Source organism: Vulpes lagopus, chromosome 23 (genome assembly GCF_018345385.1).
Source record: "Vulpes lagopus strain Blue_001 chromosome 23, ASM1834538v1, whole genome shotgun sequence".
Classification (NCBI taxonomy): Eukaryota; Metazoa; Chordata; class Mammalia; order Carnivora; family Canidae; genus Vulpes; species Vulpes lagopus.
Genome location: NC_054846.1, coordinates 62,166,107 through 62,192,106, shown reverse-complemented (window position 1 = coordinate 62,192,106; position 26,000 = coordinate 62,166,107). Strand labels below are relative to the sequence as shown.

The window sequence follows — 26,000 nt, the reverse complement described above, 5'->3', positions numbered from 1 at the left end:
GGAGCCCTGGGCTCCAGGCCGGCTCCCCCAACCTGGGACAACTGGTTCTGAGGCTCCTTAGCCCTGCCCGGCTCCCCTAATTGTGGAGCAGGTGAGTGGGGTGGAGGCAGAAGGAAGAACTGGGAGCAGAGTTGAGCAGAACAATAAAGGGATAGGAAGGGAGCTGAGGGAAGCGGGGAGAAAGGATGAGAAGTCCCAAGAAGGTGAGAGAGGAGGAGAGAGACAGGAGGTGGGGGGCGGAGAGGCAAGGAGGCCCAGAGCATTATCACCACTTAAAAAGCAGCGGCTCGGTTCTTTGGCACAAATAATGGCTTTTTATGAATAAATCATGTGTCAGCCGCCTCCCAGGGAGTGGGCATGGAGGGGGGGCGCGTCTGCTGGGCTCCAAGGCTGGCAGGAAAGGGCCAGCTGCAGCCCCCCAGCTGTAGGGGTGTTGTCCCCTTTCTCCTGATGGGGTCCAGCGAGACAGACGCCGTCTCTGGAACTACCACTGGCCTGAGCCTAGCAGAGCTGTCTCTGCGCTGAGGTGGTCTCGCTGCTCCCCGCTCGGAGCCTGGCCGGGTCCCAGGGCTGGGAGTGTCCCTCTGCTTCCCTGCCCCCGCTACCCCCGCGGAGCGGCCCAGCAGCCGCTCCTGGCAGGGGAACACCAGCTCTGGTGCACCCAGAGAGAGGTGTGCGCCAAGACAGCAGACACACCCAGAGAGGAAGCATGCAGTGCACACAACTCACACAGGCACAGACTCCCCAGCCCCGGGCGCACATGTGGGCACACTCGGAGGTGGATACGCTGTTATTCCCAACACACACACACACACACACACACACACACATGCTCACTCAGGCATGTGCACAGACAGGGAGACCCCAACTATCATCCAGCAGGCCCCCTTCCCAGCGCTCACGCACACGGGCCCACACAGACAGATGCATATGGGGCTACATGGACACACACAGACCTGCACACGCATGCCGACAGCCCACCCCCCATCAGCTCAGGGTGGGGGCAGCTTTGCAGCCCATATGGAGCCCAGACCCAGCTGGGCTGTCCTGGAGTCTGGCTGTGGGGTGGGGCTGGGGCATGGGCATCTGTCCCAGGGGATAGTCCATCAGCCTCTATATGCTCCCCGCCCAGCACGGACAGCTACCACACCCCACAGTGAAGTCCTCCCTCCCACCGCTGAGCCCAGGACCTGTGTGGGTCCTGCTGGCTCCGGGCTCCTTTGCTACCCTGCTCACAGCCACGTCCCCAGAGGCAGCGGGGCCCCACGGGAGAGCCTGGGCATTGGAGGTACACAGTCTGGGCAAGAACCTCAGCTCCGCCCCTTGCCAGAAGTGTGACCTCCGAGAATAATTCCGATCTCGTTCACTCCTCAAAACAGATCTGAGACAGGTGCTACTGCCCCCAACTTCCAGCCCAAGAAAGGGAGGCTCCGAAAGGTAAAAGCACTAGGTGTTATTTCTAGGACCACGTTCTTTTCACAAACTCTTAAGAGCTCAGTGTTCTGGTTTTCCTCCTCCTCACCCTTCGGCTGCTCCTTCTCAGCCAGTGGGTTCCTCTTCCTGTGCCAACGTGTTCTTAGGTGTTCACCGGAGCAGACCCAGGTCGACCTGCTCTTCCCACTCAACACGCTCCCTAAGCCACTCCTAACACCTCCATGACAACCTCTGTGCCCCCGATTCTTGAACTTCCCTCTCCAGGGCTTCTGACTGCATGATCCGGCTGGGCTTCTCCAGGCCACCACGCTGCCGAGTGCCAGGGACTGCCATCCACACAGTAGACATACTGCTGAGCATCCCTCTGAAATCCCAAGGGTTCCATAAAATCTAACTCAAATGGAGCCTGTCTGAGGCTGAGCGTCCCATTGTCCCCAGGGCTCCTCCTGCCTCGATGTTCTCCTTCCTTCTCAGGGAATGGCCCTGTCCATCCAGGCACCCAACTAGAAACCAGGCATCACTTCATTCTTCCCTGTCCCTCACCGTATGTCTAACCCCAAAGCAGTCCCAGTGATTCTGTATCCAAAATCTATGGGAACTCATCCTTTCCCCTCCTGCCCCACTGCCCTCCCCAACCCCTCCTGGTTTGAGTCACCACCGACACCTCTGGCCTGGCCGCTGACCTGCTCCTGCTTCCGGCCCATTTGCCTCCCTGTCATCAGTAATCTCTCCAGCTCTTTGCTCTGGCCACATTAAACTGCTTTTGGTTCTTGGAACCCACAGGATCTCCACCCTGAGCCTCTCAACATGCCATTCCCTCTCTGTCTGAATCCCTCCCCTTCCCAAACCCAACTCACCCTTCAAAGCTAAGACAGCACCCCCTCCAGGTACCTTCCCTGACTCCTGGAGCCTGGAATGGGCACGGCATGTCATTCATTCCCACAGCAGCCTGTCTCCTCCGTGACAGCTCTGATCGATCATCACCGGTTTACTCACCTGTGTCCCCCTCGAGCCTCTAAGTTCCTTGAAACAGAGATCGTGCCTCTGATGCTCTCTTGGGCAGCCCCATGCTGGGTACAAGACCTTGGCACTTAAAGGTGCCCACTGAACCTTTCCTGGATGAATGAATGGATGAATGAGTGCAGGGGTGAGCACTTTGCACACCTCTGTTCATTTACTCCTCAGCAGAGGTCCATGCAATGGGCGCTACTATCCTGTGGTCTAGACCAGGAAAGTGAAGAGGTTGAAAACTTGCCCATGGTCACAGAGCTAGCAAATGGCAGGGAATGGAGTCAAAGAGAAGTCTGTGTGCCTTCGAAGTCCTCCCTTCCATTACCGCCACCACCATCCCACCTTCCCAAGCCATTTTCTGTCTCTGACCCTGTTTTCTCATCTGTACAATGGGAACAAAACCCATACGTAACGCAGGCCCTGCCACTAGCGGGTTCCCGGTGAGTATCTGTGCCTCCTCTCCCAACCTGAGGCTTATGTATTCAGGACAGAATTTCCCCCAAACCAGAAACTTCCTGCATGCATATGTTCCCAGAAACAGGTGCAGAGCTCCACACAGGCACATCGCCAGCGTCCAGAACTCGGTGGGCGCTTAACCAGCGTGTGCTGAGCAGACAGGCATCAGGGAACGCTGACGTATACTCAGACACAAGCCACAACAGGGCTCAGGCCCCGGGAACACCCTCCCTCCCACCACGCGGTCCCCGCCAATGCCCCTCCTCTGCCAACCACCGCCCCCCCACCCCCCAGCCCAAGGCGTGGGAAATATTTAAAACAATTTTATTCATGAAAATATGCTGTACAATGCACTCTACACGGCCTCGACACGGCACACACGCACACGCACACGCTGACGGCACGGCCACGGTACACTGCCTACGATATGCGCCGGGGACGCCGCGCCCACAGCCCGCCCCGACCGGACACTTATAAATACGGGGGAGGAGGCAGGACGGGGGAGACGGGGTGTCGCTGGGGGGGATCCGGAGCTGAGGCCTGCTGGAGAGGCTGAGACCAGTACTGGGCGGGGCGGGGATGGGAAGGGGGATTGCCTCCAACCTGAGAGGAGAGGGGTAGCTGGGGCCTGCAGGGCTGGGAAGTGGGGGGGGCTGAGCCCTGGGAGTGGGGACCCTAAGGGTGGTTTAAGGGCTGAAGGGAAACAGCTGGGGGTGAACAGCCAACAGGTAGGTGTGAGTGCTTCCAGGGACGGGAGCCGGGGAGGCGGTTCCTGGCTCCGGGGGGGCGAGGCCAGGAGGGCGGGAAGGGGTCAGCTGGGGCTGGGCGGGCGGATGAAGCCCGGAGGCCCGGAGGCAGCCCGGAGGCCCGGAGGCAGCCCGGAGGCAGCCCGGAGGCCCGGAGGCTCGGAGGCGGCCCCAGCCCAGCGCCCAGCCCCCAGCCCCGTGCCGCCCCTCCTGGTCGGCGCCCACCTGGCTCGTCCCCACCGCCACCGGCCCCAAGCCCGCGGGGCCCGGCCCGGGTCTCGGGAGTGGGCGGGAGCGGCAGGTGCCCCAGCGCCCTCCTCCAGCGCCCCCCGCAGGGTCCTCCCGCGGGCCGAGGTCCGTGGGGCCCGGGGTCAGGACGGGAAGACGAGCCCTCGACGGGGGCGGGGCGGGGGCGCCGGGGCGGGGCGGGGGCCGCTCAGCCGGGCACCCAGCTCTGGTTGGGGGGCGGGGCCCCGGCCAGGCCGGGCGGCGGCGGGGGCAGGGCCGAGTCGAAGTTGAAGTCCATCTCGTCGCTGTCCATGAAGTCGTTGAGGATGATGGACTCGACGTCGCACTCGAGGCTCCCGCTGAACATGTCGAGGTCCAGGTCGGCCGGGAAGCGGTCGGGCGCGGCCCCCAGCGGCCCGGCGGCGGCCGCCGCGTACGGCCCGGGCAGCGCGTCCAGCAGGAGGCCGGCGGGCGGGGCCCCGAAGGCGGCGGCGTGGCCCGGGGGCGCCAGGCCCGCGGCGCCCGCCTCGCCGGGCAGCGTCATAAGGCTGATGGGGTGGGCTAAGGCACTGCGCGAGGGCGCCGGGGCGTACGGGGCGGCGCCCTTGCCGGGGCCGGGGCCGGGGCCGGGGCCGGGGCCGGGGCCGGGGCCGGGGTAGGCGGCCGCGCCCGCCAGCGCCAGCTCCCCGGGCGCGCCGAGCAGCGGGCCGGGCCTGGGCGCGGGCGGCGGCGGCAGCAGCGCGGGCAGCGCCCCCGGGCGGAAGGGCGCGGCGGCGGGCGCGAAGCTGGCCTGCTGGTTCTCCTGGATGGTCTGCATGGGCAGGCGGCGCAGCGCGCCCAGCGCCGGCGGCCCGAAGGCCCCGCCCGCGCCCCCGCCCGCGCCCGCGCCCGCGCCCGCGCCCGCGCCCCCGTAGGCGCCGCCCTTGCAGCCGCCGAAGTAGGCGGGCGTCCCGGCCCGGGCCCGCGGCCCGTACGCGTCCTGCGCGCCGTCCAGCAGGGCCTCGGGCAGCCCCGCGCCGCCGCCGCCGCCGCCGCCGCCGCCGCCGCCGTGCGGCCCCAGCGCGCCCCCCAGCTCGGCCAGGCGCGGCAGCTCCCCGGGGCAGCGCGCCCCCAGCGCGGGCGACAGCGCGCTCGCCGGGCTCGGGTACATGAGCGGCGACGACGGCGCCAGGGCCTCCAGGGCCTCGTCGTCCTCCAGCTCGGCCGCCTCCCCGAGCAGGGGCCTGCCGCCGCCGCGGAAGTCGGCCCACGCCTCGTAGTCGTCGCTGGCGTGCGAGGCCGGGCTGGTGGCCCACTTGGCGGCGGCGGGCACGGGCCCCGGGGCCGGCGCGCCCGGGGGGCTGTCCTCGGGGCTCCTCTCGGGCGCCTGCAGCTGCTTCTTCTTGCTCGCCTTGCCCTTGATGCGCAGGAACTTGGCCCCGTTGTCCATGGACACGGCCCGCCGGCGCGGGGTCTTGCCCGTCTTTCCGCCCTCGGGGTTCAGCATCCACCAGGAGCTCTTGCCCGTGCCCTCGTTCTGCACGCGGATGAACCGGGTGTGCAGCGACAGGTTGTGCCGGATGGAGTTCTGTGGCCAGAGACAAGGACACGGGGGGGGGGGGGGGGGGGGCGGGGGGCGAGGAGGCCAGGAGGAAAGAGGAGGGAGCGATGGAAGGACGAGGGGCAGAAAACAGAAAAAAGAGAGAGAAGAGGAAGGAGAAGGGGCAATGGGAGGAAACATATGGAGGGTGAATGGGGTGAAGAGGGGGAGGACAGGTGTAAGTAAAGGTTGGACAGGAATACCCGCCTTCTACCCCAGCACCGCTCCACTCTTCCCCAACACACACACACACACACATACACACGCGCGAGGCCCAAGGGTGGGGCCGCAGCTTTGGGCTTGGCCTGTCCCCAGAAGGCGTGGCACAACTGGAGGGCTACTCCCCAGGAGCTGCAGCAGGGCCCCCTCTCCCCAGCCCAGCCCCGCCTGGGGCTAGCCAGGCTGCCAGGGCCCCCCAGCAGATTATGTAAGGGCTCCCGCCGCAGCGGCTCATTTGTCTGCCCCCCTCCCTCCCCAGCCTGGCATGGCGCCAGGAGCCCGAAAACCCAGGGCTCCAGAAATCAATCTCGCGGTGACTGATTAAGCCCTGTTTAGAACTAATTGCTCTTTCGTGTGTGGGGAGAATAAATTACCTGCTTTAATTTCGTGTCTTTAAAATGCAACTGCAGGTAGAGAAGACTGTTAACCCTTTGCTGGGAGGGCCTGGCCTGGGAAAGCAGAAAAGGCTGGGGGTCCCCAAGGTGGGGACAGGCCCAAAACTCTTCTGAAATTTCCCCCAAGTCTTGTGAGCGCCTGTCAGAACTATAGAAGCCTAGATTCCCAGCAAGCCCCTCAAAGCACATCCATCAGCCACGGGGACCTCAGGCCCTACCTCTGCTCAGTGCCCACCTTCAGGCCGGCCCAGCTCCCAGCCTGCGCTCCCCCCAACCACCTGAAGTGGAGGAGCTTTGCCCCCAAAGCCTCCTTCTGATAGAAGCTTCACAAAGTGCCCATCAGGTGGCATAATCCCCATTTACAACCAGAAGACCAAGGCTCAGAGGGGTGAAGCAGCTTGCCCAGGGCTATGCGCAGCGCAAGGCCCCTTCTGCTGTCGCTCGTCCCTCCCTGGGCCCCACCTCTCCCAGTCCTGTCCACGCTTTCTAAATTTCTGCTGCTCCAGTCTCTAATGCTCCCCCTGTCAAAGCCTGCTTTTGCCAAGAAGGCGGGGTCCCCACAAGCACCTCAAGGTGGACTTGGGGGCTGCACCTGCCCTGCCCCACCTCTGGGGCCTGCCGCCTGGGGGCCTTGACCTCCCGACTCAGGCACTGCTGTGGAAGGAGCATGGGCTGGGCTATCGGAAGGGCTGGGCGGGATGCCTGGCTCTTTGCAGCCACCCAGCTATGTGACCATGGCCATTGACTCCATCTCCGTGACCTGTGCCTCTGACCTCTGAATGATGCTGACCAAAATGGGCACCATTCAGTAACCGCCTCAGAAGGCTGTTACATCACTGCCTGGGGTGATGTGTGTGGGCACCTGTTAGGTGGATGCACCAGGTGCTCATAAACACCGGTTAAAGGCCTCACTCTGGCCAGAAGACCATACTGTTAGATCACCCAGCAGACCTGCTCTGTCTCTACCTCCTTAATGTCGTGACCTGAGTATAACTGTGCTAGGCACCAGCAAGTCTGGGAAGCTGGCATCACCCCATCTCACTGTACCGGGGAACAGAGGCCCAGAGGCATGATGTAATTTGCCCAGGGTCCCACAGGCAGCGATGCCAGGTACCATTCCAGATCCACCCAGCTCTCGGACCTACTCTTAACCTGTTTGTCCACCAAGCCCCATAACCACTGACCAGTGAGGGCCCTCCCTCCTGCCTCCTTCCACCAAGTCTCCAGAAGGAGGGCTCCTTCCCCACTCACGCTCCCAGCTTCTGGGACCTGATTCTTCAGGCACCACTCCCTCCCTCCCTATCGCTGGCACTTTCTGGTCTTGGGAGGTGACAGCTCCAAGGCCCCTCCCAGCACTGCCCTGCCTGGCTTCTCCTGGGACCCTGTGAAGAGGGGGAGAGGAAGCCCCGGGGAGTGGCGCTCCCTCCAGTGGATACCCCCTTCCCACTCCTGCCCCTGCACCTGGCTCCCTGGCCCCTCCTGCACACCTGTGTTCAGAGGCCTCGGGGGCCTCCGTTCTCCTCATGGGACTGTCTGGCTTCACAGAGGCTCCACCTCCCAGCTTCTCCAGCTGGAGGTCGGGCAGGCAACACCTCTTCATCAGTGTCACTCTGTGCCAGCCTGGTTCTGAGTGCTGGGGGGCGCAGGGGCGAGGTGGGGGAGAGAGGGAAGTGCCAGCACCCACTCAGTACCTGCTTGTTCGGCCCTAGGTGTTAGAAGTACTTTATCTCCCGCATTCTATCAAACTCCATACAAGTCAGGGATTGCGATCCCCATCTCAAGATGAGGCTCAGAGAGGTTAAGCAAGCTGCCAGTCCCACAGTTCAAATGGCAGGGCCAGGTACTGATTTCAGGTGACTCTCACCCAAGTCTACAGGACGTCACATACTGCCACGGGAGAGAGAAACGAGTCCGGGAATTTCCAAAGAATCTTAGGAAGCCAGTACCCTAGTGCTTCTCAAACTTTCCATGTAAACTATCCCTAGAAGTTGGCAGCATGAGAAGACCAGGGGCATGGTGCAAGGTCAAAATTTCCTATTAAGTCTTGGGCTTCATTTTTAGCATTCAGGGGGATTTCGCATTGTACTTCTTAGCGCATCTAAGCTTTCTGAATATACAAATACTGTTTTAGATGATTTGTACCAAGAGCACATGCTCTGGACCTATGAGGGTTTGCACTCTTCCCCACTGTGTTCCTGCCTGGTCGGGTACCCCTGGGAGCTGGAGCCCCAGCCTGGAACCACGGCAGGTCACTCAGAGAGAAGAAAGGACTCCCCCAATTGCCCAGGACCTAGAAGCAGAGCAGGGATTTGAGCACGGGCCACCTGACCCCTGGTGTGGTGCTCTTCTCACCCCACCAAGCCTCACCTGAGCCTGTTTCCTCACCTGGACACTGATGAGATGTGCCAACTGTACTCTGTGACCTTTTCAAATATGACACTGAAAGTTCTTGAACTCATTCAGTCCACAGGTTTTCAAACTTTTCTTTTTTTTTTTTTTTAAGATGTTTATTTGATTGCTTCTCGGCCTTTTGGGTAAGATCAAGTGTAAAGATTTTTATTTGAGAGAGAGAGGGAGAGAGCATGACTTGGGGGGTAGGGAGGGGCAGAGAAAGAGAAGGACAAGCAGATTCCCCACTGAGTAGGGAGCCGGATGCCTCCTGCCCAGGCTCAATCCCAGGACCCTGGAATCATGACCTGAGCCAAACAAAGGTAGACGCTTAACACTGAGCCATCCAGACCCCCAAACTTTTTTTATTTTATTTTTTTAGGTAGTGGAAGTCTGTTCACAAATGGAATCTAATGCAAAATGGAGTGTCACACTCAAGCCATCAGGGAGCAGGGGCGGGGTGCCTGGAGCTGGGCTGGCTCGGCACCCCTGGCGCTCTCACAGGAAACCAGGCCCCCGTGGAGGGAGGCTGCAGGCCAGATGGATGGGCAGTCAAGGCCTAGAAGGCTGCCGTCACCCAGAGAGGGAGCCCAGAGCTGGATAAAGAGCTAGGCCCCTGACTGTGGAGCCCAGGCTGAGCACCAGGTGTGCACCAGGGCTGTGGCCCCTGAGGGAAGTCCTGGCCCTGCAGCCCAGTCAGGCTCCTTGGGGCCCAGCCACCTGGTACCAATCAGAGCTCCCAGCCAAGACCCAGTGGCAAGCACAGATCACAACTCACCCACGAGGCCTCCTGGGAGGCCAGAGGCCACGGAGGAGGTGAGGGAGGCAGAGGAGGGAGCCGCCTCTGCCAGGCAGCAGTAACCAGGGCTCCCTCATAGAGTCGCCTAGCAACCCGCCACCACAGCCACAGCCCCGGCATGCCCGGGCTCCCCTGTGCCCCGAGCTGGGCCTGGCTTCTGGAGCCTCACACCTCCCACACCTCCCGGCAGGCCTGGAGCAGGTTAACAGCGGGGGGGTGGGGGGGGGACGGACCTCGCTGATTTGGGAGGGGGGCCATCACGGAGCAGAGGGAAGGCACAGCAGAGGACATCTGTGCCCACCCCGCTCTCGCTCAGAACCCGGGGCTAGAGGCTGGGCCCCTGGGGCTCAGCCACCGGGGGAGAGGAGGCTGGTGCAGGGTAAAGTGCATGGGCTCTGGGTTGGATCTGGATTCCGGTTTTGGCTCCAGCACCCCATGAGCAGCTCAACTCTGGGGCGGGATGCTTTGAACCTCTATTTCCTCAAACAGCTACCTGCTTCCACTCTTGCGTCCCCACAGCCCTCCACCACCCAGCAGTCAGAGTGGCCCTTTAAATAACTTGGATCGTGTCTAGTCTTGCCAGACCCCTCTGATGCCCCCTATCTCGGAGTAAAGAAGGAAGGCCTTGCCCTAACCCACAAGCCCCTCCATGACCTCTCAGACTCCTCCCCTAACGCTGTCCCGCTTGATCTGCCTGATTCCTCTCTCTAGTTCCTTGAACCTGCTGGGCGCGGTCCCACCCTGGGGCCTCTGCCTCAGGGGAACACTGTTCACCCAGATACCCAATCAATCTCTCATCACTCTCCAGGCTGTGTTCAGATGGGATCTTTTACCCATCCCGACCGCTCTCACCATTTGCTCCTCCTCCCTGCCATTTCTTGGCGCCCTTACCTGCTCTCCACTTTTCTAAAGCAATGATCACTTTCTTAATTAACAAATCGTTTGTATGTATATATATATATATTAAGAAATTAATACAGAAGTTATATATAAATAGGTAATTTTATTTAGATAGTTTTGTGAGGGATTTTTGTCCACTTTTGACTGTACCCCAGGTGTTCGATACACACGAGGCATCTAATAAATGTTCACTGATAGACTGAAACAGAGAGAGAAGGGGGGTGAGACTGGGTTGCAGGGACAATTAAAGAAAACTGGGCCGACTAGCTTCCCCACACTGGGCTGAGAGAAGCGAACACAGAATGAGAGCCGGGCATGGGGTGGAAGGAAGTGGGGAGCAGCCCGATCCACAGACGGCAGCGCAGAGGAGGCTCCGGGGTTCCGTGAGAGGTGAGCAAGGCCTCACGGGGGGAACATGCACCTGCACACCTGCGCACCCCGCCCGGCTCCTCCCGCTGCCCAGATAGGCTTGGGCGATCCAGGGCTCGCTGGGGCCAAGGTTTCTGAGAGCCCGTCCCGCCGGGGCCAGGAGGGAGCCCTGGCGGGGAGACAGCCACCTCCTCCTTGCTGACGGTGCCTCCCTCACGGACAGGGTCTGATCCATTTGGTGGTGGCAGCTCATCTATCCAGCAGGACGCTCTCATTTATTCCCAGGACACCCTTCGCCCACGAGCAGTAATGCATTCATCTGACAGCACAACCCCATTTATCCAGCACCCCAGTCCCATTTATCCAGCAAGTACAACCTCATTTGCTAACAGCACTCCATTCACCTGACGGGCCCCCTCATCTATCCAGCAGGACACCCTCATTTATCCTCCAAGTCGGAGTCTCTCCTTCTGCCGGTGGTGGGCTGTGTTCTCTGACGGTGTAACCTGGCCGGTCCGGCAGGACGTCATCTCTCCTACAAGTACTCTTCATCCCCTGACAGGACAACCTCATCTATCTAATAATGCAGCCTCACCTTGCCTCCAAGTACCACCTCATTCCCTGACAGTACAACCTCGTTTATCTTCCACTACAACCTCATTTCTCCTCCTCGCACAGCTCCATTCCCTGATAGCTAGCCCTCCTCCAGGCCAGAGCCCGCCAGAGTCCCAGGGGCTGGGGGGGGGGGGTGCAGGGGGGAGGCGGGGAGGGAAGACCTAGAGAGAAGAGTGGTCTCACCACTCCTTTCCCCTGCCTACAGAGGGCTGCCTGGCGCTAAGACTGTATCTGATCTCTGCCCGCCCCCGCAAGGGCCCAGGGACCCTGAGTTCTAGTCCCGCAAGGGCCCAGGGACCCTGAGTCCTAGGTTGTTCAGCCCAGCCAGTGCCCCACCATTACTCCACTTTCCATTCTGTCCCCTCTAAGGCTCAGAAGGGCCCACAGGACGGATTTCCTCCAGCTCTCCAGGAGGGAAAAGATCCCACCTGATTTGATCTGTAGCTTTTGCTGATTTCTGTGGCATGGATACTCCCATCGCAGCCAATTTTTAGCTGCCAACATGACGTCACCGAGTACAGAACTGGGAAGAAGTGTGCAGGACCGGCTCTTCCGAGCCAAGGCAGCCAGCTCTAGCACACCGCGGGCACGGGCTTCAAATACCAAGGCAGAAGAAGGGCACCACCTACCACACGCCAGGCCCCGGCTGGGTCCTTCAGACACATTTCTTCTTTCAGTCCCGATAACCACACTGCAAAGCGGCGCTGCTATTTGACAAAGTGGGGAAGTGGGCTTGGGAGGGTAGAAGGACTACCAAGGTGATGAAGCTGGGAAGTTCTGGAGGCAGGTGGGGGTCTCCAAGCTATCGGGTTCCAAAGCCAGGGCTCTCCCCACCCGCTCCACCTGGGTGGCAGGGGACCCGATCCCGCCCACCTCAGTGGCCATCCTTGCCTTGGTTATCGAGCCCAAGCTTCCTGGCTTTCAGCAGAGACAGGAGACCCAAGTCTTGTGTCCTCCACCCACCACGAGTCCTATGCTACCTCCTGGCCTTCCTGACATCCGGGGAATCCCAGGACCTTCCCAGTTCAGTCCTAGGACTTGCACCCATCCAAGCCCAGAGCTGGGTATGGGAACCTCTCCAGGTTCCATCATTATCTGAGGTTTGGCTCAGCCCCTCCCCTAGGAAGTGGACCTTACCTACCCTTACCTACCCAAGGGTGGTGATGATCCCTGGGCAGAGACCACCTCTGGGCCTATGCGAGTTCTCTGATCTCCTCCATGGCTCCTGTTTGCCCTCTCCCTCCCTCTGTTCCTCTCTCCCTGCATGAAGAAAGGTTGAGAGCTGGGCTGGAATCCCAACTTCATTCATGTGACCCCCCCCATTGTTAAAAGAGGGTAACAATATTCATGGGGAGGGCTGGGACCCAGATGGGATCCTGCATGTCATGAATCTCATCCTCTCCCTGACTCAGAGCCCCAGGAGCAGCCCCTGTCCCACCCTGTACCCGACACCCCACTCCGGAGTCCCAGGCTGGCCAGACAGACACGCCTGTCTCAGAGCCACGGTCTCTCTGAGGGTCCCTTGCTCTGCCACCTGGGCTAAAGCTGGGATGCTCAGTCCAGGCAGGCTTCCTGGCAGAAGGGGGTGACCTGGAGAGGCCTGAGGCCATGTGCAAATCCTTGGCACCAGGGTCTGTAGTGGAGGAGGAGCAGAAGGGCAGGCGAGGGCATCAGGGCAACAGGTGTCCATAGGTGACTGGGCTTGGGGTCAGCAGTGGAACAGAAGCAGGCAGCCAGGGGCCAAGAGGAACCAAATGTCCAAAGCAAGGCATGAGGTCAAGGACAGGCCCTGACATCTCCCACCGCCACCCCAGAGATAGCAGAGTCCGCACACCTCGGCTGGGTACAGGCAAAGCAGCAGCAGAAGTCGAAGCTCTACTCAAACCCCATGGCTCCTCGTCTCCTGAGGGCTTGGGTCCAGCTCCAGACTAACACAGAGGAGCCCTGAGGCTCTCTGGCCTCATCAGCCCCATGCCCTTCAGCCCCCTTCCCCGGGCTCCAGCCACTCGGGGGGTCTTATACTGCCTGTCTTCTGCACTCTGCTCCCGCTGCCCCCCACTTCTCTGCTTGACTGGTTCCTGCTGCTCCACCAAGGCAAACTCTGTGATGTCTCTCTACTTCCCTCTCCAAGTCCCAAAGGTGGTGGCTCCCACCTCAGCGCTGCTGCAGAAACATAACCACGACCCAGCGCGACACCGGGTGCGACACCGGGTACGACACTGGGTACGAGTGGGCCTCCGCACTTGAACTCGGCAGGGCAGCCCTTGGAGCACAGGCTGGGGCTCCGGGCAGCCCTGAGCCATGTGGGCCCAGTGCCATTCCTGGTCCCCAAAACCTCAGGCCAGAGCTCCGGGCCTCGCCTCCTGCCTCTGGCTCCCGATCCTGCTGCCTCCGCCACCTCCCTGCTGCTCCTCAGCACTTCCAGGCTCCCGGGGAGAATTCAGTAAAGGAAGGAAAGGTACCAACTACCATTTACTGAACACTCCCTACATGCTATGCGCTGCGCTGGCACGATGACACTTCAAATCTTACCGTCTTTTTAACAATCCTCTAAGTTGCTTAGTGTGCCTATTTCACTGCTGGGAAACTGAGGCTCCAGGAGACAGATGGAGCTGCCCCAGACTGCATGATGTAAGTTAGTGGTGGGGAAAGGGAGTCACACCCAAGGCCTTTCCTCTGCCTCCCACCCTGAGATGCCTCTGAGGAGGAGCCAGGCCGGACAGCAGCTCTAGGGGGTAGGAGGGGGGTGAGGCTGTCCACCCTGGCTCATCGAGTCCTCCAAAGATTCTTTCTTCCCTCTTCCAAGATTAAAGGAATCCCTAAATGCAAACCCATTCAGGCCTCTCCCTATCTCTCCTCAGTGTGAACCCCGTCCTTCCCTCCGCATGCAGCACCTCCCTAACACCCCTGCCCCAGGCCCTGGGAGCAGCTGCAGTGACCTCACCCAGCCCTGCCCTGGGCCCAGCTCTGGGGAGGGCCCAGCAGCTGTGCCCCAGCCCTGCAGGCTGGCTCCTGGGGGAAAGAGGAAGAGTGGGCACAGCGCCAAGAGAACCATCTGCTCTCCCGGGGGCATGGCCACCCGCACAGACACTGGCCTCACCCCCAGGGGCTGCCCTTGGCCCTCTATCCCCATGCCAAGGGGCTCCAGGAGCCCAAGGCAGCCCACCCAGACCGGGGCACCAGCCCTCATCTGCCATCTGTCTTCTGGATACTGAGAGGTCCTTGCAGGACATGTTGGAGCGTGAACGTCCACTGGAAAATGAACAAGTGCTCAGGGTAAGCTCTGGGTGTAGAGGCCAGGGGCCAGGGCTGGGTGTGCGGAGCCCTGCATGCCCAAGCCCCAGCCTAGCTGTGCTAAGAGCCTGAGATCCCCTGGGGGGAGGGGGGCCTCCATCCCCTCACATCTGCTCAGCTGGCAGGTGCCTCTGGCAGAGGGCAAGCCCCCTTCCCCCACAGCCCCAGCTCAGGTTACAGAGCCGGCAAGGCCAGCAGAGGACAGGGGGAAGGGACAGACGGGGTGGAGGAAGCAACACTGCTTCCCAGAGTGTTGGGGGAGGGGAATTCGGATCTCTAGATGGGACTCAGAGCCAGAGAGGGAAGGGCCATGTCCAAGGTCACACAGCCTCCTCATGGGCAAAGAGACGCCCGCGTCCAGGGGCAGGTGGCCCTGGGTTCAAGGGTGACCTTGAACAACCACACTGCCTTCATCTGTGAAAATAGTGAGTCTTAAACCTGCCGGCTGGCCTCCCAAGGCCACAAGGAAGGCTCTAGAGGCCAGAAAACAGTGGGCCAAGCTAGAGGCAGGTGAAGCTTGGACATCCTGAAGAGCTGCCACCTTGGGGAGGGTAAGGGAGGCATTAGAGGAAGGACACCCTCCCCCAACACACACACACACACACACACACACACACACCTGTGTCTCTCAAGGATCAGGACCCAGGATCCCCACCTTACACCGCAAGGGGGAAGGGATTCCTTTCCTTTCCCAGAGCAACGTATAGCCAGCCCTAAGGGTGTCTGCTAGGATTTCTTGGGGACCTTATTACACGGATCTCTCCTGTTACTCTCACAACAAAGCCTGGGCATGAGAACTATTATTATCCCATTTTGTAGAGGAGAAGACAGGCTCAGTGGCCGAAGGCCACATAGACAGTGAGCGGCAGAGCTAGGTTTGCTCCTCCCTGCTGCCTCCAGGACTCCTCACCACACCACCCTCTCACCTCTGAGATCCTCCAGGTACTAAAGGTTCCCGCAGGGCACCTCAGGCCTGCTTCTTGGACTCTTTGGGCCTCTACCCCCTCAGACCCACTTTCTCCCCTGGTCCCCAGCATCTGGGTGCCCAAAGCCACTCTTTCCCCCTTGTCCACACCAGGCCTGAATGATCTGTCTGCCTCTGTCATTCCCCAACTAGGAGTGCCACTCCCCTGGCTAGATATTCAAGACCATTCCCCTCTGGCCCTAGCCTCAGGCCCTGCTGTGCTCTGACCAACAGAACCAGACCCCAAGGGGCTCCTAAAGAGTCCTGAGGCTCTGACCTCCTTTGTCTGGTTCCCCTCCCCACCTCCACATACCCAGAGCTCAATATTTGGCCTCCCCTCGTGACCCTGAGCAATCTTTATCCCGAATCAAATTCACGAGGCCTCATCTTATCTCCCCCCCTTGACCTGTGGGTCAGGGAGCCAGACTGGTTCCTCTGAGCAGCACCGCAGTGGGGGGTTAACAGGTGTAAGCCTGGGTTGAAGTGCATGGGGGAAGTTGTCATTAGCCTTGGGCCTGCAGAGGGGGGTGCAGAAAAGGGGAGTACACCACAGAACACCATGGCATAGCACCCGAGCATGCTGGTCTGAGCCAGGTACCCCTGGAGCATCCCCCAGGCTGGAAGCCTCAGGGCCACATTCTAAGAGGGAGCAGAGAGAGACAATGATGGGGATGGTGGGATGGGGTGGGGGGGACATGGTGTAGAGGGGGTGAGGGATGTGTGTGTGTGTGTGTGTGTGTATGTGTGTGTGTGTGTGTGTGTGTGAGCTTGGATTGGCCTGGCCTGAACACTGGGCTAGGGAGGAGTAGCCCGGGGAGTTTTATTTCTGTCACTTACAGCAGGATACAACGAAAGCCACTTTCTCCAGCCTTATTTCTTCCTAAAACAGGGGAATCACGGTAGCAGCCTCACAGGGTGCCGCGAGAGTTCGATGAAAGCATGTGTGTAACGGGCACGTGGCAGCTGAATCCTGAGCTAGAACAGTTCAGGGTGGCTAATTCGAGGGTCAGAAGAGCAAGGAGTGGAGTGATCGGCTGGGACCAGGGGGCCAAGCGCTTGAGTGTCATGCTAAGGTCCCTGGAGGGGGCCCTGTCAGGACAGCACCACACAGTACACACACTGTACAAACCACACTGCGCACATCAGAGAACAGGGGCTGTGACTCGCAGGCCCTTCCTGGTCCAGTTCCAGGGGCTCACTGAGTATTTACACCAGCACGCGTCCTCCTGCAGCCACAGGCTCCCAGTGGCAGGGGGCATCAGCCCTGGCTGCTGGCGCTAGCCCCTCCAGCTGTGTTCATACCTAAGACAGGAGGGTGAAGGTGTTGGGGCTGGGGAGTCCATCCCTTGGCCCTCAATTCTCTGGAGGGCCCAAAAAGAGTGAGAGGGAGGAGAGGGGGCTCCACCTGGACAGCCTGCTTAGAGAAGAAGCTGGTCTACACTGGGAGCAGAAGGGAGGGACACACAGGAGCCCGGGACACTGCCACCTGAGCCATTGGCTCAGAATCTGGTCCATCGGTAGACAGTCCTATTAAAATCAGACCCTTGGAGGATCTGATATGGAAACTGGAAACCTGTATTATTTAAAAGCTTCTAGGTGACTCTGAGCATCAACCAGGTTTGCCAACAACGAAGGATTTAAGGCAGGAATTCTCAGAGATATGTAGTAGGTTGCAGAATCACCTGGGAGGTGGGCCTGTATTCAGTCTCCCCAGCCTAGTTTCTAACGGGTGGCCCAAGGGCTCAGTCCAGGAGTCAGGAGCCACCTTGATGAGCATCTGTCAACGGCAGGGGGTATGAGGTGGAAAGGTGGTGGTGCGAAGGGGTCCTGAGGTTACAGGCAGCAGGGAAAGCAGGAAGGAGGGCAGTTCAAGCTCGGCTGGCTCCCAGGGGGAACTGAGGAGCCCCAGAGGGTTCTGGAGCATGAGAGATCCTTGGGGCAGGCGGGCTGGGGTGCTTGGGGCTGAGACTGCACAGCGCTGGGAGAAACATGGGAAAGACCGGTCGGTGTCTAAATCCAGCCTCAGCCTCGTCCCAGCCATGCTGCCCCGGCCAAGTGACTTCACCTTTCTTGGCCTCCATTTCCTTAACTGAAAAATGGGGCTATTAACACACACCTGGCAGGGTCCAGGGAGGATGTAAAACAAGAACGTACGCATGTGAAGTGCCCAACAGCCTAGCACCCAGACGTTAATTCTCTTAATTCCTGTTCCCCTTCCCACAACAGGCACCCCGCCCGCCCCCCCAGAGACCAGAAAGGTTTCTCTGCAAAGAGGGAGGGCGGGGGGAGGGGGAGGGGGAGGGTGTGGGAGGCCCCTCCCCCACACGCCACCTGGCCCCCCTCCCACCTCCACATATGGGTTGGGGGGTGGGGAGAGGCAGCAAACAGCCAAACCCTCCCAAACAGGAGTTGGTTTCCATGGTAACCAGGGTGCCAGGAGGAAGGGGGGGGCATTCCAGATCCAGCTGTCCCCCTGAGCGCCCTACCCAGGCCCCAGAGCCTTAGTCAATGCCCACCCAACACGCTGCACCCCCATCTGTCTGCTCTGGGGGCCCACCCCAGAGACTGCCACGAGCACACCCTTCATTGTGTCCAAAGTATGTTTGCACCAGGGTATTGCCAGGTTCAGGGTAGGCCTCCCCAAGCAGGACCCAAGTTCTGGTCCATCCACACCTGTATTCACAGGCCCGCACCCCTGAGAAGTCCTATCAGTACTTTGTGCCTAGGTCCCAACTAACCGACCCCCCATGGCTCCTCAAACCAGAGGGCTTGTCAGCCGGAGGCCTAAAAGAACCAGGGATCCCACGAAGGCCCTTTGGGTGCTGATGAGGACCTCGAGGATCCTCGAATGGGAGAGAGCCTTGCTCCAGCTCACACACTGGATCAGAACCCTGATGGGCGCTCTGTGGGCGCTCTGTGCACCCCTCCACCGCTCCGGATCCCACCGCTCCAGCTGACCCAAACCCTGAAATAATACACCGGGACAGAAGGGATGCCCCGGGGCAGGGCTGGGCCGCTGCCAGGGAGAAGGAAGGAAGTGCTCACAACTTTGAGGCCTAATAGAAAGGGCACTCCCGCCGCAGCACTCAGTCACCAGGGATGTGTGGGACGGGAACTGGGCCCGGAAGGTCATGCATGGTCCCAAGACTCCCCACCCCAGAGCCCTCCAAAGCCTGATCCGCAGGTGGAAAGGGAGGGGGGCAGTATGTGACCTGTTTCCCAGGTACCCACCCCCAAGCTGGGAGGCAGGCTTCTAGGCTGCAAATTGGGAGGGGCTGCTGGTGAGCCTCCCACCAGGTAGGGGAGGCAGTGAGGTGAGGAGGGGGCTCCCCCTGCTATATACCCAGTAGGCCCATACCCCAGAAGCTTGTACCCACACCCCCTTGCCCCTCAGACTACAGGGACAGAGAGGCTTCCGCGGCCCCCCCGAGACCCCGTGTGGCGGCCACCACCAGCTGCCACTCAAAGACAAGACCCTGGGTTGCCAGGAACAGGCCTGTGCCCTCTCAAAATCCAAACACAAGCCCTCTCCTCCAGCCCCGGTGGCGCGGAAAAAGTTGGAGTCAAGGGGTCAGAAAGGTGTTCAGTTCCCAGGCCAGACACTTCCTAGGGACGCTTCCTAGGGACGGGACCTCGGGGCAAGTCACTTCTCCAACCTGGGGACAGGGATGCTCCTACCCCCCGCCCCCCAGAGCCGGTGGCCAGGATGTGAAGGGATCTGCGGCGGGGGGAGGGGAAGCTGGCGCCCCTCTTCTGACCCTCTCAGCACTCCGGGTCCCTGGCAGAGGCCCCCAACTTCAGGGGGTCCTGGAGCTGGAGTCCTCCGGGTGTGCAGAGAGGAGGGCCCCAACCCGCAGAAAGTGGGGGTTGGGGGGCGCTGAACTTTCGAACCCGCAAACCCCCCGCGCTGTTCATTACCTTAACACGAGTTAAAAATAACCGTCTCATCTCTTTAAATTAGTCTGTCTGCAATTACCGCCTGGCACGGCGCTGCCCGCCATCGTCCCGCTGGAGCGGCGCCAGGTGGCAGGCGGGGCCCTCACCCTGTCTGTCCGTCTGTCTGTCTGCCTCCGGGCCCTCCTTCTCCCGCAGCTACCCCAGGGGCCTCTTCCGCGGCCCAGACTCCCGAGCTCCCCAAGTTGCGCAGGGAGGGGGCTGGCCTGGCTGCAGCGAGGGGGGCCCGGGGTGGGGGGGGGCGCCCCGGGGAGCAGGGGACGGGGTGGGGGCTCCCGAGCGGGCGGCGGGGGAGGGGGAGGGGCGCCGGGAGGCCCGGGAAGCCGGAAGGGCCCGCAGCGCGCCAGCGCTCGTGGGTGGGTGTGAGCAGGTGGCCGTGGGAGTCTGCCGGGCGTGCCAGCAACTGTGCCAGGAGCGGCTGGCACGGGCTCGTGCCCAGGAGGCGGGCAGCTGCCAGCCCCCCGCTCGTGCAGTGCGGGGGGTGAGGACACCCCCCAACCGGGGCTCACACCGCCTCCTCCCGCACCCCCACCAGCCCTTGGGGCTGGGGATCCCCGGAGGACAAAGGAGGAGGAGGGAGCCCTGCTGGAGCAAGCTGGAGGGAGGAGGGAAGGGGGAGCCCTCTGCACCCGCAGCCACTGCTGCGCCTGCCTGTAACAGGACCCTCCTCCTGGCCTCTGGATGGGGGGGGGGGGGCCCTCCACCCCACCTAAGACCCACTGGGCCAGCCCCAGCCACATGGGGGTAGCACCAGCCCTCCCCACCCCATCCCCCAACGGCAGGGCTGCTCCAGGCCCGGAGGGTGAAGGGAAGTCCCCATCCACTGTGCTCCTCCCCCATCAGGCCTGGGGACAGGAATGGGAGGTGCCCAGGCCTGGCCTGGGAGCTCTCAGGGGAGCTGGCAGCCAGGAAACACAAAAGCAGACAGAACAACTCCAGGGGCGCTAAGTGGAAGGAGCACCAGGACCCAGAGCAGCCCAGAAGGCTTCCTGGAGGAGTCCCATGCTAGGGAAGGTGGGGCTGGAGCCTCAGGGAGGAGCCCGGAGGCTCCACCTGGATGCACTTTAAGGACACTGGCAGTGAGGGCAAGTCTCCTGTCCAAGCCCTCACCCGGGGCCTGGAGACCCTGTGTCCTGAGGGAAGCACCGCCAGCCCCTTTGGTGGAGCGCCCCCCACCAAGGCGGGCCTCTCTGCAGGCTGCAGCCTCTTGGAGGCCCTGCACCTGCGGCCATCCCACCTGCCGCACTTCTACCTCCCCACGTCACGGGTGGGACCACAGGGCAAAAGCCAAGCACATGGGCCCTTCCAGGCCCGGCCCACTCTGCCCTCCCCATGCCACCTCCCTGCCCTGCCGTCCCTAGAAGCTGCTGCTTCCGGCCTGGCCTGGCCGCCCAGCCCTCTACCTCCTTGCCTTTGCGTCTGCAGTCAACATCCCTTGAGAGACTTTCTCCCAAATTCTACCCCCCAGCGAAGACAGCCTAGATCAAGTGCCACCTTCTCTGTGAGCGTTTGCCCGGGCTCCGGGGGGGGGGGGGGGGATGTAACCCACCTTCCTTGCCCCCCGGCCCCCACCTCCCGCCCTTCCCGCCTGTAGAATACACAGCCTGGGTGTGGAGCCCTGATGCATCCTGAAGGCAGGCCCCATGCCTTCCCCTTTGGTCCTCCACCCTCCATCTGACACAGGGTTTGCTACGCCCCAGGGATTCAGGTGCAACACTTGTGTGGGGGAGGGGAGGGAGGAAGGAACAATGGGCCCCAGCCCCCGCCCTGGCACCTGAGCTGTACCACAGCCTCTGCTAAAGCACAGGCCGGCTGGGAGTTGGGGATGGTCCCTCCACCAGGTTCCCCAGAGCGACTGAATGCTGAATGGGAATGCAGTGGGGTGGCGTGGATGGGGGGGTGGGAGGAGTGTGGGGGGAGGGGGAGGCAGGAATGAGAGGAGAAAAAGGATGGGGGGTGGGGTAGAAGGAGGACAACCACTGACCACATGAGATGGGGAAGGCCAGGGCCCCCCTCCAACAGCCCTCATCCAGTGCCTGGGTGGTCTCGGCCAGGGCCCGGGTCAGGAGCCTCAGGCTCCCTCTCCCATGCCCCAGCCCACCAGGGCGTCTTCCTTCTTGAGCCAGGTGCAGGGAGAACCAGTGTGTCCCCAGCAGCGTGGGGCTGTGGGAAGCACTGCCAACACGCAGGCAGGAGACCTGGGCCAGCGTCCAGCACCTGCCGCTCACCAACAACCTGAGAAGTTCCCTCCCCTTCGGGGCCTCAGTCTCATCGTCCCAGAAATGAACTCAGGGGACCAAATTATCTCCCAGCACATTCCCAGCCACCTTCTAGGATTTAGATCTGCACCCCCCAGCCCGTTCTAAAGCCATCTGTGTCCCCCTCCCACACCCACTGCCAGCAGGACACTATGGCAGAGGCTCCGTGGGGCCTCGGAAAGAGACACATCTGGACTGGAGTCCAGCCTTCCCATCCGCTGACTGTGTGACCTTGGGCAGTTCACTCCTCCGTTCTGCCCCTCAGCGCCCAGCTCTGTAAATGGTGACAGTGACAGCCACCTCGGGGACTGCTGAGAGCGTTAAGGAGACACCTGGCACCGATGCCTGAAGGTGCCTGGCACCTGCCACCCAGCAGCCCCTGGAAGCCCTGCCTTGGCCCTGAGACCCTCAGTGAACTCCAGCTCATGTCTCCTCTTGCCATCCTCCCCCCACCATTCCTGATCCCTCAAGCTCAGGTGGGACTCCACCTCCTGCAGGAAGCCCTCCCTGGATTACTCTGGCCCACAGCACCCTCCCCAGCCTCGGCATCCTCTGCACCAGCCACCAGACAGGCACCACGGCTCCTTAGTCCCAGGCTCTATGCTGGGTGCTGTGGGCACAGAGATTGCTCCGCCACTGCCACTGTCTTCTGATGGGTGGGTGGGGAGGGGAAATGTAACAGGACACAAAAGACTGAGCCTTATGACAGGCAGGTAGAGGGCCAGGGAAGAGGGAAGTCCTTAGCCAGCTCAAGAGGGCCAAGGAAGGCTTCCTGGAAGAGGCATCGGAACTCTGTGCTCCTGAGGACAAGAGCGACTGAAAGGTGGGACAGAGCTTGGGGACAGAGAGGCAGGGGGGCACCAAATCCCAAGAGCAGTACCCATTTAGGAGGAGTAAGTGTTCTCGTGGGGGCTGAGCCCAAGGAGGCTGCAGAGAGGATGTGGGAGGAAACTCACGGGCCGCCTCCAACCTGTGCCTCCACCCCATGGTGGCCAGAGAGAGAGACACAGAAGATGCCAGCATGAAGCCTGAGAGCCACGGGACCTGGCGGAGCACCGTGGCCCCTACAACGCAGCCCCCGGGCGACCAGAGCATCTGGGTTCACAAGGCTCGCCTCCTCCCAGGCACACCTCCTTCCTCTGACCCTGGCTGCAGCCACTACCAGGCACAGACCCCCCTTCCCTCCAGGCCTGCCTCCCTCGCAGAGACCCCCCCCCCATAGGAAGCCTACCAGCTCACAGGCCCAAGGCACAGCACCCCCCCCAAACCTCCTCCTCCTTCTCCTGCAAAGGCATCGACTATCCCCACTCCCCCAACAAGATGGCCAGAGGAGGGTCTGGAGGCCACAATCCAGTCAGGCCCTTGCACTCTCCCAAGATGGCTCCCCCCTTTCCACTGGATGGCACTGAGGCCTCCCTAGGGTGCCCCTGCCCCTCCCCTCCCCTCCCCCGGCCAATGCATCTGGGCTCAGGAAGCCAGCGTGGGGTGGGCAGGGACAGGTCCCCAGCCCTCAGCACCCTGCCCTCACACCAGCAGAGGTCATCACCCGCCCACCGTGCTGATCCAGGCAGGGGGGAGACAGCAGCTGCCCCACGGAGAACTCAGATTCCAGGTCACCTGACTTGTTCCCCACCCCAGGCTGGCTGGTGCCCTAGGGTGAACTCTTGGCACCACAGGCAGAGCTGCGGGGGCTCGGGGGCTCACTCCTTACCCTGGGGCCAGCTCCAGGGAGGGCAGTGGGAGAGATCTGGGGAGAAAGCAGACACTGGCCCCAGGCCATTATTCCAGCTCTTTAAGGAGGGTGCCCTGGCGGAGAGGGTAAAACAAGAGTAACGCACAAAGCAAACTCGCGGGGGGCTTAAGTGGGGGCCCCCACACATCAGAGGCCTGGGAATGGGCTCCTCTGCTCTGCAGCCACGCACGGGGTGGCGGCGTCCCTGGGGGGCGCCTCAAAGTGGCGGTCCCCGGTCACCTCACCAGCCCTCCCGCCCTGCACCCAGAGCGCGCACACAGCTGCTCGCAGCGCGCCCCCGCCCGCCCGCCGGCCGGCCCCTTCCTCCCCGGGCGCACACTCCGTGACCCCGAGGGTGCCCCAGGGCCCCCCTCCCCGGCCGGACGCTCCCACCTTCCAGCCGGCCGAGCTGTTGCTGTCGCCTTTATCCTTGAAGTAGGGCACGTAGCGGACCATCCAGTCGTAGATCTGCGAGAGCGTGAGTCGCTTGTCCGGGGCGCTCTCGATGGCTTTGGTGATGAGGTCGGCGTAGGACAGGTTCCCCCACGCGTTCCGCCGCGAGCTCTTGGCTTTCCGCAGCGGCCCGACCTCCGCGCCCAGCGGCGCCGCCGGGGCCATCGCCGGGGCCGTCGCCCTGCGCTCCGGCGCGCAGTCCTCGGCGCCCTCGGCGCCCCCCGCGCCCAGCGCCCCGTCCTCGTCGCCCGCCAGGTCGGGCTGCGGCAGCGGCCAGGTGCACGAGCGCGGCCGGCTCTGCGGCGCGAAGTCCGGGTCCACGTCCACCTGATGCGCTCGCAGCTTCGCAGCCATGGTCCCGCCCGGCTCGGGCGAGGAGGGGAGGGAGACTCCGCGGAGGGCGGGCGGCTCCGGGAGCGGCGCGCCCCGGGGAGGCCCGCGGGAGGGGTCCCTGGCGGCGCCGGCTCAGCCGCGGGGCGCCATGGGCCGGGACGCCGAGCCGGGGCTGCGCGCGGGGAATCCCGAGGCGAGGGGAGATGGGGGCGGCGAGGGAGCGGCGGCCCCGGGCCCGGCGGGCACACAGCTCGCCCCGCTCCGCTCCTAGCACCTGCCGCCTGCTGGCGCCTGCAGCCACCACCGCCACCGCCGCTGCCGCCGCTCCCCCGGCGCCCGCCCCGCGCGCGGGCCCCGCTCTCCCGGGACGAGGCCGGACTGCACCATGCCGGAGCCCGCGCCGCCGCCGCCGCCGCCGCCGCCGCCGCCCCGGGAACGCCGCCGCCGCCGCTCCGGCTCCAGCGCCAGCTCCCGCGCCCGCCGCGCTCAGCGCCGGCTGCACCTCGGGACGGGCGGGGGCCGGGAGGGGGCGGGCCCGGCGCGGGAGGGGGCGGGGCGTGCCCGCCCGCCGCCCCGGCCCTCCGCCCGCCCGGGCGCCCCGCCCGCGGCCCGGGGGTGGGGCGCGGGGCTCCCGGCTCGGGGCGACCCCGCCGCGGCCCCCGCACGCGACAGCGCCGCCTACGGAGCAGGGGAGGCGCGGCGGGAGCGACCCCGCCCCCCGCCCGGCGCCGGGGGGGCGCGCGGGGGCGGGGCCCGAGCCCTCTGGTTGGTCCGCGGCCGAGCGGCCCCGCCCACGGGCTCGGCGGGATCCCTGCCGGCGGCGCGTCAGCGGGTTATTGTTACAACCCGGGGTTTCCCGGGGCAACGGGGAAGGGGCGGGGCTCGGGGCGCTTGGCTCCGCCTCCTACTCCGCGGGGAGGGCCCCGCCCCCGCCCCCGCCCCCGCCCCCGCCCCCCTGGCTCCCGACCCCGCGTTTCCAACCTTGGAAACCCGATAGGGCGCCGGAGGGAGCTGTCCTTTGTGCCCTGGGCTGCGCTGGGGACAGGGGAGGGGGATCCAGAATATCTGAGTTTGGGGCCACACTGGGCCACAGTTGCAGCTTCCGCATCTGCACACGGGTTCCCCACGGGCTCTTTCCTAGGGGACCTGTGCACGGAGTTTCAGAGCCCCGCTTCTCGAAGTTTGACCTGCAGCAGAATCACCCTCACCCGGAAAGCTGGGCCCCAGCCCAGTAGGCCTGCGTTGGGGCTGGAGACTTTGCGTTTCTCCAAGTTCCCCGGTGATGCACCCGGATCGCAGTTCACAAACCGCTGTTTTATAGCCTCTGGGAGGCTTCTGCGGAGGCTGTTGAACACATACTTGCCCCAAAGTTCATCCTGTTTGGGGAGAAACTTCTCATTGATTTAACAGACATTTATTGAGCACCTTTAATGCACCAGGCACTGTTCAGGCCACTCGGGCCAGAGTGGCAGGTGACGGACACAGATGAGGTCCCCACTGCACAGGCTAGCGGAGGAGTCCGAGGTTGACTGGATCATCATCCCACAGGGTCCTGGGCTAGGTTTCCAGCCACCGCTCCACCTGCCAGCCTCTGCCCCCTGGCCTGGGACACCCTTTCCCCTCCTCAGTGCCCTCATCGGAGATGGTCCCATTCCTCAAAGCTCAGCTCAAGCGTCAGTTCATCCTGACACCCTCTCTAGCCCCAGCTCCCACCACTAGCTCTGTTACCTGCTTGCCCACCCCCCTCCACTTGTGGCTCTGCCAGCAACACCTTAACGGCCCTTAAGTATATCATTTCTCTTTTGCCCGCCAGGATACAGAAGCCTAGAGTGGGAGGTAATGGGCCAGGACCAGGATCCCAGGCTCTCCAGCC

General features: G+C 62.5%; 1 protein-coding gene across 1 annotated transcript; it reads right to left on the bottom strand.

The window, feature by feature from the left end:
* Positions 1 to 3,215: 3,215 nt before the first annotated feature.
* Positions 3,216 to 24,596, bottom strand: FOXO6 (forkhead box O6). The gene is made up of 2 exons (XM_041739162.1): positions 23,735 to 24,596; positions 3,216 to 5,442 (listed from the first exon to the last, which is right to left on the bottom strand). The coding sequence occupies exons 1-2, from the start codon at positions 24,146 to 24,148 to the stop codon at positions 4,084 to 4,086; spliced, it is 1,773 nt and encodes a 590-aa protein (XP_041595096.1). The 5' UTR covers positions 24,149 to 24,596; the 3' UTR covers positions 3,216 to 4,083.
* Positions 24,597 to 26,000: the final 1,404 nt, after the last annotated feature.

Bases quoted from the DNA above. Each gene is read 5' to 3' on its own strand.
- FOXO6 (XM_041739162.1), bottom strand. From the start codon at position 24,148: ATGGCTGCGAAGCTGCGAGCGCATCAGGTGGACGTGGACCCGGACTTC. The intron at 5,443-23,734 runs GTGGGAGCGTCC...CTCTGGCCACAG, and splicing joins ACAGCTCGGCCGGCTGGAAG to AACTCCATCCGGCACAACCT.